We start from the raw sequence: 12,472 nt of genomic DNA on the forward strand, positions 1-12,472 counted from the left end.
ACTTTCGTTATCATGCCTAAAGAATCTTGTTGAGGCCACATTGCATTCCTCTCAGATGAATAATTAATAGGCTGCATGGGAGAACCGGATAGGTAGGGATTACTGTTGGATTCTTTGGTTTTTAGAACTCCTAGTAGATTCCAAGTAGCCCTTTCATGAAGATATGTAATCTGTTTGTTCAAGATGTGGAGATTTTTGAGTTTTTGTCTCCAGGGGAAAAAAAAATCAATCTCGGCATCATAGAAGCTTTCTAGAAGACCAGAATGTGTCTTGCAGCACATTTCACATCTAACAGTGGGTGAAAATAGTATTATAGGACTTGTAGATAAACTCAGATGGCTTTTCCTCAGTGAGTTTCATAACTTTAACTTATTTAATCTTCTTTCTCTGCCTTATTTTTTTAGTACATTCCTGCTTCTAATCTTTCTTCTAACTTACCTTCTTCTGAGAGACTATGCAATATAGAATATTTACAGATACATCATCTTGTTATAAAGGAAGCTTTTATAGGGAAATTGTTTCCTGATCCCTTTAAACAAAACAGATACAAATGATTTTTCTAAAAAGAACTGGTCCAAAATGGCTAAGGTAATAACATTGTATACAATTTGCTAGATTTTTGAGAGGAGTTTAGGAAGCTCTTCACTAGTGAAGAACTCATGGTACTGGTTAATGAGTTTTATTTGTCAGACACCGGGTTGTGGGTTTCTTCTGGTTTTCTGCATTTGGAATAAATATAATATCATGTCTTTTATTTTTGACTGTGGTCCATATTTTTTTCCCCTCTTTTAGTGGCCTCAAGCAATCTGAAGCAGAGTCCTGCTACATAAATATAGCACGAACACTTGAATTCTATGGAGTGGAATTGCACAGTGGTAGGGTATGTTTACATTGTGATTTTTCACTTGGAAAAAAAAAATATATGCCTTTTTTTACATTAACTTAATAGCAGTAAAACCAGTGGCATTTAAGTATTGACTTTGTCATGTGTTATTTTTAATTAAAGAGTTGAGTAATTTTACAGTAATTCTGTGTAACATAGGTGCTGGAATTTCAACCAGATAAATTAGATTTCCTCAAAAGAGCAACAACATATTTTTAAGATAAATTGTTTCAATACTGCAATATATTTTGCTTAATAATTTTACTAAAGTTTATTAATGTCTTAGCATGAAAGAAAATGAATACTGTAGGGCTATGATGTAGTTGGCAGGTGTTTTAAGTTTACTTTCTCTAGATTCCTAACACAGTGTTAAGAATATAGAGGGGTTTTTGTGTGGTGTTTTTTTTAATTCCTGTATTCCCTAACTCCAGGCTAAATCTAAGCAGTATTTAACAGCATGGAAGATGACCACTAAAAATGTATTTGAAATCTTTCAGATACAGGGTGTGCATTGATTAGAAACATGTCCTAGTATTTCACTGGCTACTGGGATTTAATTGTGTGATTACACTAGCTGTCTGAAATGAATCCCCCAAATACTTTTTCTGTCACCTTTCTGCTGCATTGAAGAACCCTTTACTGTCACCCTTGAGATTTCCCTACATGCCCTTAATTTGATCAGTCTATGCTTTTCAACTTCTGTTGTAGCCTAGTATTTTGATAAGCCAACTTAAGTTCAGCAACTTTCACCATGAGGCTATTCTCTTAATATTCATGGGATGCTGTTTGTGAAAGTTCTTCAATTTCCAACATCCCTCCTGAGTTGTAGGCCGCTGAACTACATGCAGGATGTCAGTAGTGATCATACCAGAGCCAAGTAGTGAGGATAGTTTAGAGTGGGTTCAGACATTTTCAACTAAATGAAATTTCATTGCAGTGTACTGGGCTGCTCTGAGTAGAAATACCTTCTGGAGATATCTGCTTAAACAGTGTATTTTTATTTTTTTTCCCAATGACTGAGGCTCATGGGTTGTCAGAATATTAGTCGTGACCCATTACTCTGCCTGACACCAAACTGTATAATCTGAATCAAATAGAATACAGATTTGAATCAAAGCCTTCTCTATTCCAGGCTGCTACGATGCAGACTGTCTTGCTACTGTTTCAATCCAAATTAATATTTTTATCACAATACAATTTTTTTGAAGGATGAAAATATTTGAAGTGGTCTTTTTTCTCTGGCTCTTGAACTGGACATCTAGACAATTAGAAGCTGCTAGGAGGGAATAGAAAGCAAAATAGAAAATGTTATACCACCTTTTAAATCTGTGCTTTGTTTAGTACTGCTTTTATATCACTCCTCAAGTTTTGTCAGATCCCAGTGCTTTGAACGGATCTAGCAGGGACTAGTTAAACTGCAGCTTTTTGAGAGGCTTTATCTCTGTGGATCCTTAGGATTCATCTCTTTGCTGCTGAAATAGTCTTAGTCCTCTTAGATCGTGTATGGCAGAGGAACCAGGTAACACCTGGCTTTTATACTAATGGCAAAAAGAAGCTGGTGCTCCTCTACTGGTGGTTGAGTGTGGGATGTTTTTGAGTAACATTTCTTGAAGAACAGGTGAATATCTAGTTTCCTTAATTTTAATGTTTTGTGGTGCAAAGTTAAATATTTTGCAGAAGTCGACTCTGAGCTTTCTTTTTAGCAACTTGCTAAACATGAAACTTCTATTTGTGAATTAATCTGAGCTCAGTTCTCATCTGCTTTTCTCTGAGGATAAATCTGACCTGCTAAAATTGTAATATTAAAAAATGAAATAGTATTAAGAATTGCAGGAGAATGAATTGAATACCTTTAAACTGTATTGAGATTTCTTGAATTTCTAATCCCCTTTTGACTCTGGACCACTATCTGATCTGCTCAATAATTAGTCTGATGTTAACTCATCTTTCATTTTTACTCAGAGAGAGGAAGATAGGAAATTTATAGAATCAATATTATTTCCATACCTGCAGAAATCCAGATGGTAATTGTAAATGAAATCAAATGTGAATCAGTATTTAACTAGCCAGATGCCTGGCAGGATCACTTTTCTTTGTAATTTTTTCAATGATTATAAACGAACAGGTAAAAAGGGAAATAACTGCACATCTACATCATCTTTCTTTTGGGAGGGCCTCTTCCTTTATGCCAGTCCAAAATCTCTTTTCAGATTTCTTAGGTTTAGCACAAGAGAATTCATTATAACAAATAGCATGGGAGGTTAGTGTTTTGGACTGGGGCAGAGGGGGATGAGGAATGGACTTTGTTCTGACAAAGCTGCTGAAGAAAATTGAGTAGTTTAGCCTAATTAATCTCTATCAAGTGCTTAGCTAATCCTTTATTTCTGCTAAATCATGTAGGTTTTCAGCTTTTTCTCCTAAAGTTGTTTTTTTTCTTCACATTATTGATTTTTAAATCAGGAACCTGGAATAAGCTCCATGTGCCAATAATACAGGTTTCTGCCCTGCTGTAGGTTGGCTCTGTCATGGCAGGGGCAGCTAAATTACATACAGTTCATCTCCTGAAATACCTTGGTTTTCTCCCCAAGTATTAAAGGGGTGTCAGTTCTAGATTCCTGTAATATGCTGGCATAAATTTCTGATGGAGATTCAACCAGCTCCTCTAGCAGCAGTTCTTGGCAAAGCGGGGCAGCACGTTGCTGAGGATTATTAATAATTTCAGCTGATTCTGGGCTACCATGATGTTAAGTGTATTTGGACTGCTACCTACCTAATGATTTGCTTTTATTATACTCTGAGGTAGGACTGATATTCCTCTCACCTTGTCAGTATTCAGTGTTAATGCACTATGTATTAAACAGGCTATGCTCATTCTCTATGAACTGCAGTGGTATTTCACTGGAGGTTTATAAATCACGTTGCAAATTAGGTTCAGCTTCATTCGTTCGTATGCCTGTACCACACTTCTCTTCAACTATTTTTAAAGGATTTATTGTAGACTTTCCACATTAGTATTAGAGCACATGCTATCTGGTTTATTCTTCTGTACCTTACTACTATATAAAGAAATTGGGATTGGACACACAAGAAAACTGGAAATAAACTGGGCACAGAGTACCATCTAGTGGAGCAGCTGAGCTACTGAAGGCTTTAGGAGACTTCATTACCCTTGGCCATCCTTTACAAAATAATCTGAAACTACTTTTGAGTCACACCTGGTGTTTTAACCAATTGCTTCTACACCTACATGTAGATTTATGCATGTGTTCAGCTCTATTTAGAAATTTGTGTAAAAGTGTATTAGTACATGCTGATCATAGAGAAGTAGGAAGCCAAGATTTGTAACTTTTGTAACATCAGTTTGGGTTTAGAGTCAAATTGACCATTCAGCATCCTCTCCACCCTCTTTTTTTTTTTCCTTTTAAGTCAAATGTTTGCTTATATGTAAACACGTGTTTCCTCTTGACTATCTCAATAGCTGTAAAGGATTGTAAATTTATGGATTCGTTTTTCCAGTTGAGCATGTTAAGCTAATACACAGGGTTTTGTTTAGTTAACAATGGATTCAATTTAGTGTACCAAATATTCACACTTGTATATTCCTCTAGCATACTGTCATATGCAGAATTGTGGTCACCTCCTGCCCAGTCTTTGTTGGTAAAACATTTTTGGAAAAAAATAAGGAATTATTTCCTTTGTCTTTCTAAACAGCTTAGAATCAGGACATTTGTGTTCAGTTCCCAAAATTCTGTGATATTTATCAGACTGATCTTGGGAAGTACTTCAACTTCTTTCCTATGGTTAAGTTAATAAGGCTGGACTGGTCTGATACTGACATAAAGAATATCTAGTGTAGTAAGATGAGCATTACAACTTGTTTTAATGAGTGAAATTTTATAATACCTATTAGATAACATCAAAAGAAAGAGATGAGGAAAAAAAAATCCAAATGTATGATTATTTTTTTTGCCTCGGGAGTAGCAATTTAAGTATAGAAAACTTGAAAATGAATTTGTAAGTAGATAAATGGGAATGACATAAACTGCATCTGTGTTCTTACGGTATTTTTCTTTTGCAGGATCTCCATAATCTAGATCTCATGATTGGGATTGCATCCGGTGGAATTGCTGTATATAGAAAACTCATCTGCACAAGCTTCTATCCCTGGTAAATTCCTATACTCGTAAAGAAATATATCTGGTCTTTTCAATCTTATTTCCATTTGCTTTAATGTTTGTTCCAAAGAAGTCTACAATACATAAATTTGTTCTTTATGGGGTATCATGGTATTTCCGTGTGTTGAGATAAAAATGAAACCTGTTGCATAGGCTTTTCATTCTCTGAGACTTTTGAACTCCTTGCACTGTGTGAAGTCTTGATCAAGTTAATTCACATATAGGTGTGAGTACATGATCGGGGGACCCTGTGGTGATAGAGATTTGCTGCTGTTATAACCAATAATATCTTTTTTTAAAAATTGGTATTACTAGTAAAGCTCAACAGCTAACAGTCTGATCATTTTATCCTGTCATTCAGCAAGAAGATATTTGCTTCTCAGAAAAGAAATGTAAAGTGAGTTATTTGGAGTTTCAGATTTTTTAGGATAATATACTTTAGACAAATTTTACATGTCATCAAACAAGGCTATATATTGGTAACAAGTTTTGGAGTCTCCGGAGGAGAGACCTTTGCATTATTCTATAATACTGAAAACATCAGAATGCATGATAGTGCTGTAGAAAATAATATCTATGAAGCAATGTGCACAAGAAGTCTAATTTCAATGACATCATAAATTAGTTAAGCTATAATTATTTATAATACTTATGGACTTTATTTATACTATACTAAAATTATAACATAAATTAGAAGTTATATGGAGGCTAGGCATTTCCTTAAGTTTTTTTGGATTGGATCAGAAAGTATTTTTTCCAGTCTTTTTTAAAAGAAGTACAAATTTGTTTTGGATACTTTGATAAAGTACAGCTTTATCATGTTATGTATAATTTCCTCCTATAATTTGTAACAGTTTCTGGAGAACGTTTTTAGTAAGATGGTATAGTATTCTTGAGCATGACAGAAACGTGCATAGGAATGGGTTGTACTTGCTTCTTGCCCCTTAGTTATGTAAAAAGCAATATTCCTTAAATACTCAAGTCATTCCATCCTTTCATTATGAACCCGACCTAACAGGTATTTCCTATGGCAAAGCAATAAAACAGGTTTCAATTTAAATTTTAGTGGAAATTGTACTGCACAGCCTCTGGATTTGTCTTTTTTTTCTTTGCGGTGAGTTGTCTTTCAACTCACTTGGACGTACTGTAACCATCCTAAATGTATGTCAATAATGCTGTCATACAGCACAGTGACGTCTTGTATTTTTCCATCTCCAATGCACACTAAAGTATGAAAGACTTTTATCTTTCATCTTTGTGCCCTGAGCTCTGCCCTTTCATATGTCAATCTCTCAGCTTCTTTAAACAGCTGCAGGTTTTAAAACTGCCAGCTGAAGGCACGTTTTCTGTCTTCTGCAAGTCTTGTTCTGCCAATTTAGTGACCTAAGGTATGAATGGATAATAGTGATTCCTGAAAAACATAGTGATGACATTTTAAAATCCAGGACTATGTGATTTTTTTTAATTTTTTTTTTTTAGTGAAGGGAAAGGAAAGAGAGCTTTATAGCACACAAGAGAGGAGGAATCCACAACTTCCTGTGCTACTTTTACTCCTGGAGAGCACAGAGGAATAAAACACAGATGCTTAAACATCACTCACTAAAACCTATTCTCATTTACAAAAAGAAATTGAGGAGGAAAAAAAAAAACCCACAGATTTTTCAGTTCAAATAATTTCCACTCTAAAATATGAGGTTTAGGCAACAATATTTTCAGCTGACAGCTAATGCAATTTTTTCAAAGCTTTCTTGCTCTGTCTCTAAAAATATCTTCTCAACTTGAAAGGAGCAAAAACTCACTACGCAGGGGGAGATACCTTTCTGATATTTGATTTCTGCCTTCTTGAATGAGTTGTTAGTCATAATTCTTCATGCCAGAATGGTGTCCATTCCATGCCCTCCCAAAACAAGCAAGCAAGGAAAATCACCAGAGCAGACTAGCCTGTGCTGTATTGGAGGTATACATTTTCAATTTCTTTTTAGACTTCAAAGCAGGATATATTTCTGTAATGCTTAGAGTTTTAATGTACCTCGGTTGGCCTGAAGGTGAGCAGGTAGGGAGATTCCTTACAGAACAGTATATGCCTGAGAATGAAAAAAACCTGCATTCAGATAATTTGAATGGTATTTAGGCATTTTATGTAACACTGTTTGTAGTAAGTAGCTTTTCCTGTGGGCTGAGCAAGCTTCACCATGAATGTGGTAAAACTCAAGGTGGCAGCAAACACCATCAAAGCACTCTTTCCAAAACTTTAAGTAAAATACTCTGCAGCATTAGTGGATGACAGCAATACAGCTATGCCATATGGTAGTAGTCAAAGGGGACCAAAATTTTCAGGAACAGAGGCAGTGAGAGAGTACTGCCTTGGCAAAAGAAGGATTTTCAATCAAAGCAACCTACGTAAGGAGCTGACTGATCAGTCAGAGGCAATGTAAGTCAAGACAGGTTTAAAAAATAACTCTGGATTTAATGCAGTATTTCTGGAAAAGTTATTCTGGCAGGTGCTTGACTGTTTTGTGATAATTTCCAAATTCATTTTGCAAGTAAAATATTATATTAATGGTAAAAACATATTAAGCAGCAATTAAGGTTGTGTATTAAATGCTATTCAGTGTATGCAGTTTCTTTTCTTTGAAAACTTAAGAGAAACTGCTGGAGGAATACATTATATGTTGCTAGTTAAAACTTAAAAACAACTCGAAAGAATCTTATGTAGCAAATGTGACAGAACCTTTCATGCTGAATCTTCCAATGGCAAAGTATACGACTTTCAGCTATAGAAACATTTTTGCTTCAAGTCAAAATACCAGCTATTAGCACTAAGTGGTAGGACAGAACTGGCAATTCAATCAGAAATGAAAAATTCTGTTACCTGCTAAGGGACACATCCATTTTGACCCTTGTGAATGATAGGAAGACAGGACCCAAAAGATGTATCATTATTAATATGCTAGAAGTATTGAGCATTTTACAAGTAAACTGTGGAATTTAATGACTTGTGAATGTTGCATAGTCACTGGAGAGATTACTGGTGAGTGATAAGGGCAGGTGAGCCACCGGTTAGAATGAGAGTAACTGCATTCTATTCAGATCATGTTCTGGATGTGGTATCTTCAAGCACTTGTTAAATCTAAATCATTTGATACCTTAATCTCTTGGATTTTTTGTGGATTGTGCTATATGCGAACATTCACTCAACTTGTAGCTGTAAGATTGCAAATGATTTTTAGTTAATGTTAAATAAAACTGTCAGATTAGCAAGTGTGCTTTGTCACTGAATGAAATAGGTTTAGTTGTACTTCAAGAAGAATGAATTGAATTGAGAAGGATGCTCTACTTAGGGGAGAATCAAAATAAAGAGTCTTAAAGCCCTGATTTGACTTGAAGTGATTATGTGGTCATGCAGTGAATCATGGATTGTGGGTTTTAAAAAAAAGAAAAAAAACGAGGATTGAGAGATTTTGGTATTTTTGGATGTGGGCTACCTTTTCATTGTTGGGTGGAGGGGTTTTTGCTTAGTCTGCAAGGTTAGTTTTCTGTGTCCTGCATCCTGCATTTCTGCTGGCTGTATGTTAGAGTAAGAACAGGCCATGACAGCGACTGATTAAACTTCAACAAGTAATTTTTTGGAGTCAAAATCAAGAAATGTGGTAAGAAAGAACCAGAAGTGCAAAACTTGAGCTGTACTAGTTCAGGTGGAGTAGCATTAGCATTAAGAAAGGATTTATATATAAATGAGTTGCATTTCAGTAAATGCAACTGAAAGTTCATATGACTTATCAGGAAGTTCCAAATCCAGAACTTTTAGAGGAACAGTACAGATAATTACTATTTGAGGTAGCAAGTCAAATGGCACATGTATTTTAAGAGTTGGCCTGACAGGAGAGGTGGTTATGAAGTAAATTTTCTAGTAACTTGCACAACAATTTGCCTGGTCACCAAAGAATCTTGTGAATGAAATTCCTGGGGTTTTTGTGGTTCTGTAATTGATGGAGAAAAGCATTTTCATAAATGGGCACACACTCAGTTTTCCACCTTCTGTGCAGGAGGGAGGATTGTTCATTCCGCTGCCTTTCTTGTTTGTACCTGGCAAATATGCTCTCCTGTATAAATGAGGAATGTTGCTCTATAATTAAAGTTTGTATGGGCAGTGGGGAATGAACGATACGCCATTGTCACACTTGCTGGGAGCGATGCAAAAACTGGTAAGAACTGAGATAATATTCAATATAGTTCATACCTGATGAGATCTAAGATGCTGTGAAACTTTATCAGTTGACGAGAATATTCTGAGACTTTTAGCAGCAGCCTTCCAAAACCCTTTCGTAATGTGTGGATGGTGTTTTTCAGGCAGATATGACTTGATCAGAACTTAAATAGCTTTCCCAAGGCATCCGTGTGATTCTAGCTGATCATAGATTGCTTTTTCCAAAATGTGTAAGTTTTCAGTTATTGAAATCGAAGTATTATAGAGAAAATTTAGGTATTTTAGACAAGTCTTATTTTGCAGTAGGAAAGTACGTGGGTACCTAGAAGTTTGTTTAATTTCGCAAAACTGATAAGCATGGAATTAAAATTAAAATTGCCTGAGCACCACTTCCAACTGTAATCCTTGCCTTCTTAGAAAAATCTTTATTCATACTATGTATGTATAGAAAAGAGGTGTTCAGTTCTGCATAAAATTACCACAAAATTATGCAGCAATGTTAGTAATTGAAGTGAAAAATATATTAACACTCATTTTTACAGTTTTCATCTTTCTACAATTATGATTTTAACTATAATGTTTAGTTATTAATACAAATACAAGATACTTTTCACGTTATGAAGCCAATTCTGTGAAGTATCTGAAATTTCAGATGTTGTATGACCAACCTTATTGTTGTATTAGGGTATTAAATTTTGTTTCTTTAGTCACAGTTGTATGATTCTTTAGTTAAGCAGACTTGACACATATAACATTTGTACAGCTTAGTAAAGGATGTCATCAAGTTTTTGTAGCAAGAATAGATTTGGTGGGAGAGAAATGCTGTGTGAGCTATTTAAAAAATAAGGAGAATCACAATTTTAAAAAGACTTTTCCATCTTAGCTGAAATTTTTGCTTTGAGTTTCTTGACACCTATTTGCCACTCAACACGGGAGATGGCTCGTATTATTCATTGAATATGTAACAGCTATAATCTTTTAGTCTCACTGTACACAGTATAATTTTTTATCTGTTTCCCTCTAAACATTTTTTAGTATTTCATAGTCTGTTTCTTTCTTTTAGGGTGAACATATTAAAAATTTCCTTTAAAAGGAAAAAATTTTTTATACAGCAACGGCAAAAACATGTAAGTAGTCATTTCATTTTTGTTTTGCTTAAGTGGTCATGTTCAATTTTATTTGTTTGCCATAAATGTTAAGACAACAAAAGGCTCTGTTGTGGTTACTTGCCTTTGAAATTCTGCTTTGTTAACTTGCCCTTGCTATTGTGGTCCTTTTGTGCTTGCTCTGTGTTTCCCATTTTTGTTTCCTTTCCAGCATGGGATCTTTCCACATTCAGTCTGTTGAACCATATCTTACCTATGCAAGTTTCTTTTCCCTTGGAGACTTGGGGGAAATGCAGATCTTCATCTTTTCTTCAGTATTTTGTAACCTAGCATATTTCCATTTTCTTGCCAGCATCTGCTGCTCTTTTCTCTGATGCTCTCCCTGCTCAGCAGAGTGCCTTACTGCAGTGAATCTTCTAAACAGCTGCTTATCCCATCTAGGAGGACTTTGTGAGGTCCCTTCTGCTTATGGGGCTCAGAGTTCTGGGAGAAAGGAAGGCACATGGAGAAAGAGGCAGGTCCGCAGCTGAAAGACATGAGGTCGGAAAGGGGGATAGTGCATCTCCTGCTGCGTGTAACATGGCGCAATTTAGAAGGTGGCAAAATATGTGAAGATAGTCGACAAAACTAATGCACAATAGGAAATTTAAGAGTAGTCTTCATAATTATGTGTGCTTTTTGCACAATGGTTGTAATATTAGGCTACTTAATAGAAAAAAATAATCTTGATTACAGTATTGTACTGCCACAATACAAACAGATAAATTAAGCTATCTTTTGAGGAAGAGAATATTTAATATGACAGGGAAAAATATGCTAATTAGTGACCAGCAGATATATAGATATATTCATTCAGTTGAGGACGGAACTCAGAGAGTAAAAGGTAAGTATTAACTTCTACCTAAACTTTATGAAAGCTCTTGTAGTAAATGAGTTCTTAAACTGCTAGGAGCTGTGTTACAAGACCTTTTGACTCTTATTGATTAGAGGGTCTGCTGAACACGGATTGCCAGGGAGGCTTTTTTTAGCCCAAATGAGAGCATTTTCATCTTTTCTCCTCCCTCCCCACCCCCCGTCCCCCCTTCTGGTGGATATCTCCCAATTTTGAGAAGTGTGCATATATGTACACATTCTTAATTTTCAGGGGTCTTGTGTAAACAAAGTTAGTATCTAGAGATAGTGCACTAATGCTTACACACACAGCATGCACAAATGAAACTGTTTTTTCTTTTGAGTGTGTCCTAACCCACCATAGAGGAATCTTAAGTTTTCTGCAAGCTGTAAGTTTCTAAATATATCTTTTTGTATGTAAACTTATCTCAGTCTGTTCAAATGTATTTCACCGTATGAAGAAATGAGTGGTTGGCAATGCATTCTACTAGCTTGCGAGTGTAATTGTATTACACTCAGTGTAATTGTATGACACTCACAAGTATTACCTTCTAGGTTTGAGGATTAAAAGTTCACTAGTAAGGAGTCTTATTAAATTCAAAATATCTTCAAGTATACAAATATTAGCAATTGACAGCAATTTCCAAATGTGTCTGTGAGCATAAATGTAGGAACGGAACTCAGAGTGGTTAGTAACAATGAGTGTGCTTACAGGTTTTTTGGAATTTGGAGTGTCAATATGTAACAGTCACTGGACTCAAAGATCATGTGAAATATGTATGTTCATTGCATAAAGACTTTACTGCTGTCAAAAGTTGAATTTCTCTTTCTGGACACCGTGTCACCTTTGAAGAGGGCAGCATTCTTAAAATTTGTTCACTTAAGCTTTTGTTAAATGATGACAGTTCAACTGTTTAACTAATCTCCTCTTAAGTGATCATAGTTCTTTATTTCATAACCCACTGCGATTACAGTAATGCACACTATATCGTGCTTGGAGAGCTACAGAACCGCAGGAAGAATAAGGCCGGCCACGTGACCTTTTTACTTTTTCTCAGTAGATACGAAAAAGCAGACCAGGTGTGCTATTAGATCTCCAGATATATCCGTCCTTGTCAGTTAGCCCCCTGTGCCTGAAATTTAGGGCAGCAGCTCTGCATGCCTGCAGTACTTCAGTCTTGCTGCTCTGAAAACGCTTGCTGTCGCAGTG

The 12,472-nt window shown here is 35.6% G+C and overlaps 1 protein-coding gene across 3 annotated transcripts in view; it reads left to right on the plus strand.

Annotated features, from left to right (window-relative positions):
• The window catches only part of PTPN3 (protein tyrosine phosphatase non-receptor type 3), a 178,691-nt gene that overhangs the window by 103,294 nt on the left and 62,925 nt on the right, over positions 1-12,472 (plus strand). For all 3 annotated transcript variants that reach the window (XM_054817305.1, XM_054817306.1, XM_054817308.1), the window contains exons 9-11: positions 793-880; positions 4,962-5,050; positions 10,329-10,392. In XM_054817305.1, the coding sequence (XP_054673280.1) occupies positions 793-880; positions 4,962-5,050; positions 10,329-10,392 (241 nt within the window). The remainder of the gene's footprint in view (positions 1-792; positions 881-4,961; positions 5,051-10,328; positions 10,393-12,472) is intronic.

The sequence above is a fragment of the Grus americana genome, chromosome 2 (genome assembly GCF_028858705.1).
Source record: "Grus americana isolate bGruAme1 chromosome 2, bGruAme1.mat, whole genome shotgun sequence".
Taxonomy (NCBI): Eukaryota; Metazoa; Chordata; class Aves; order Gruiformes; family Gruidae; genus Grus; species Grus americana.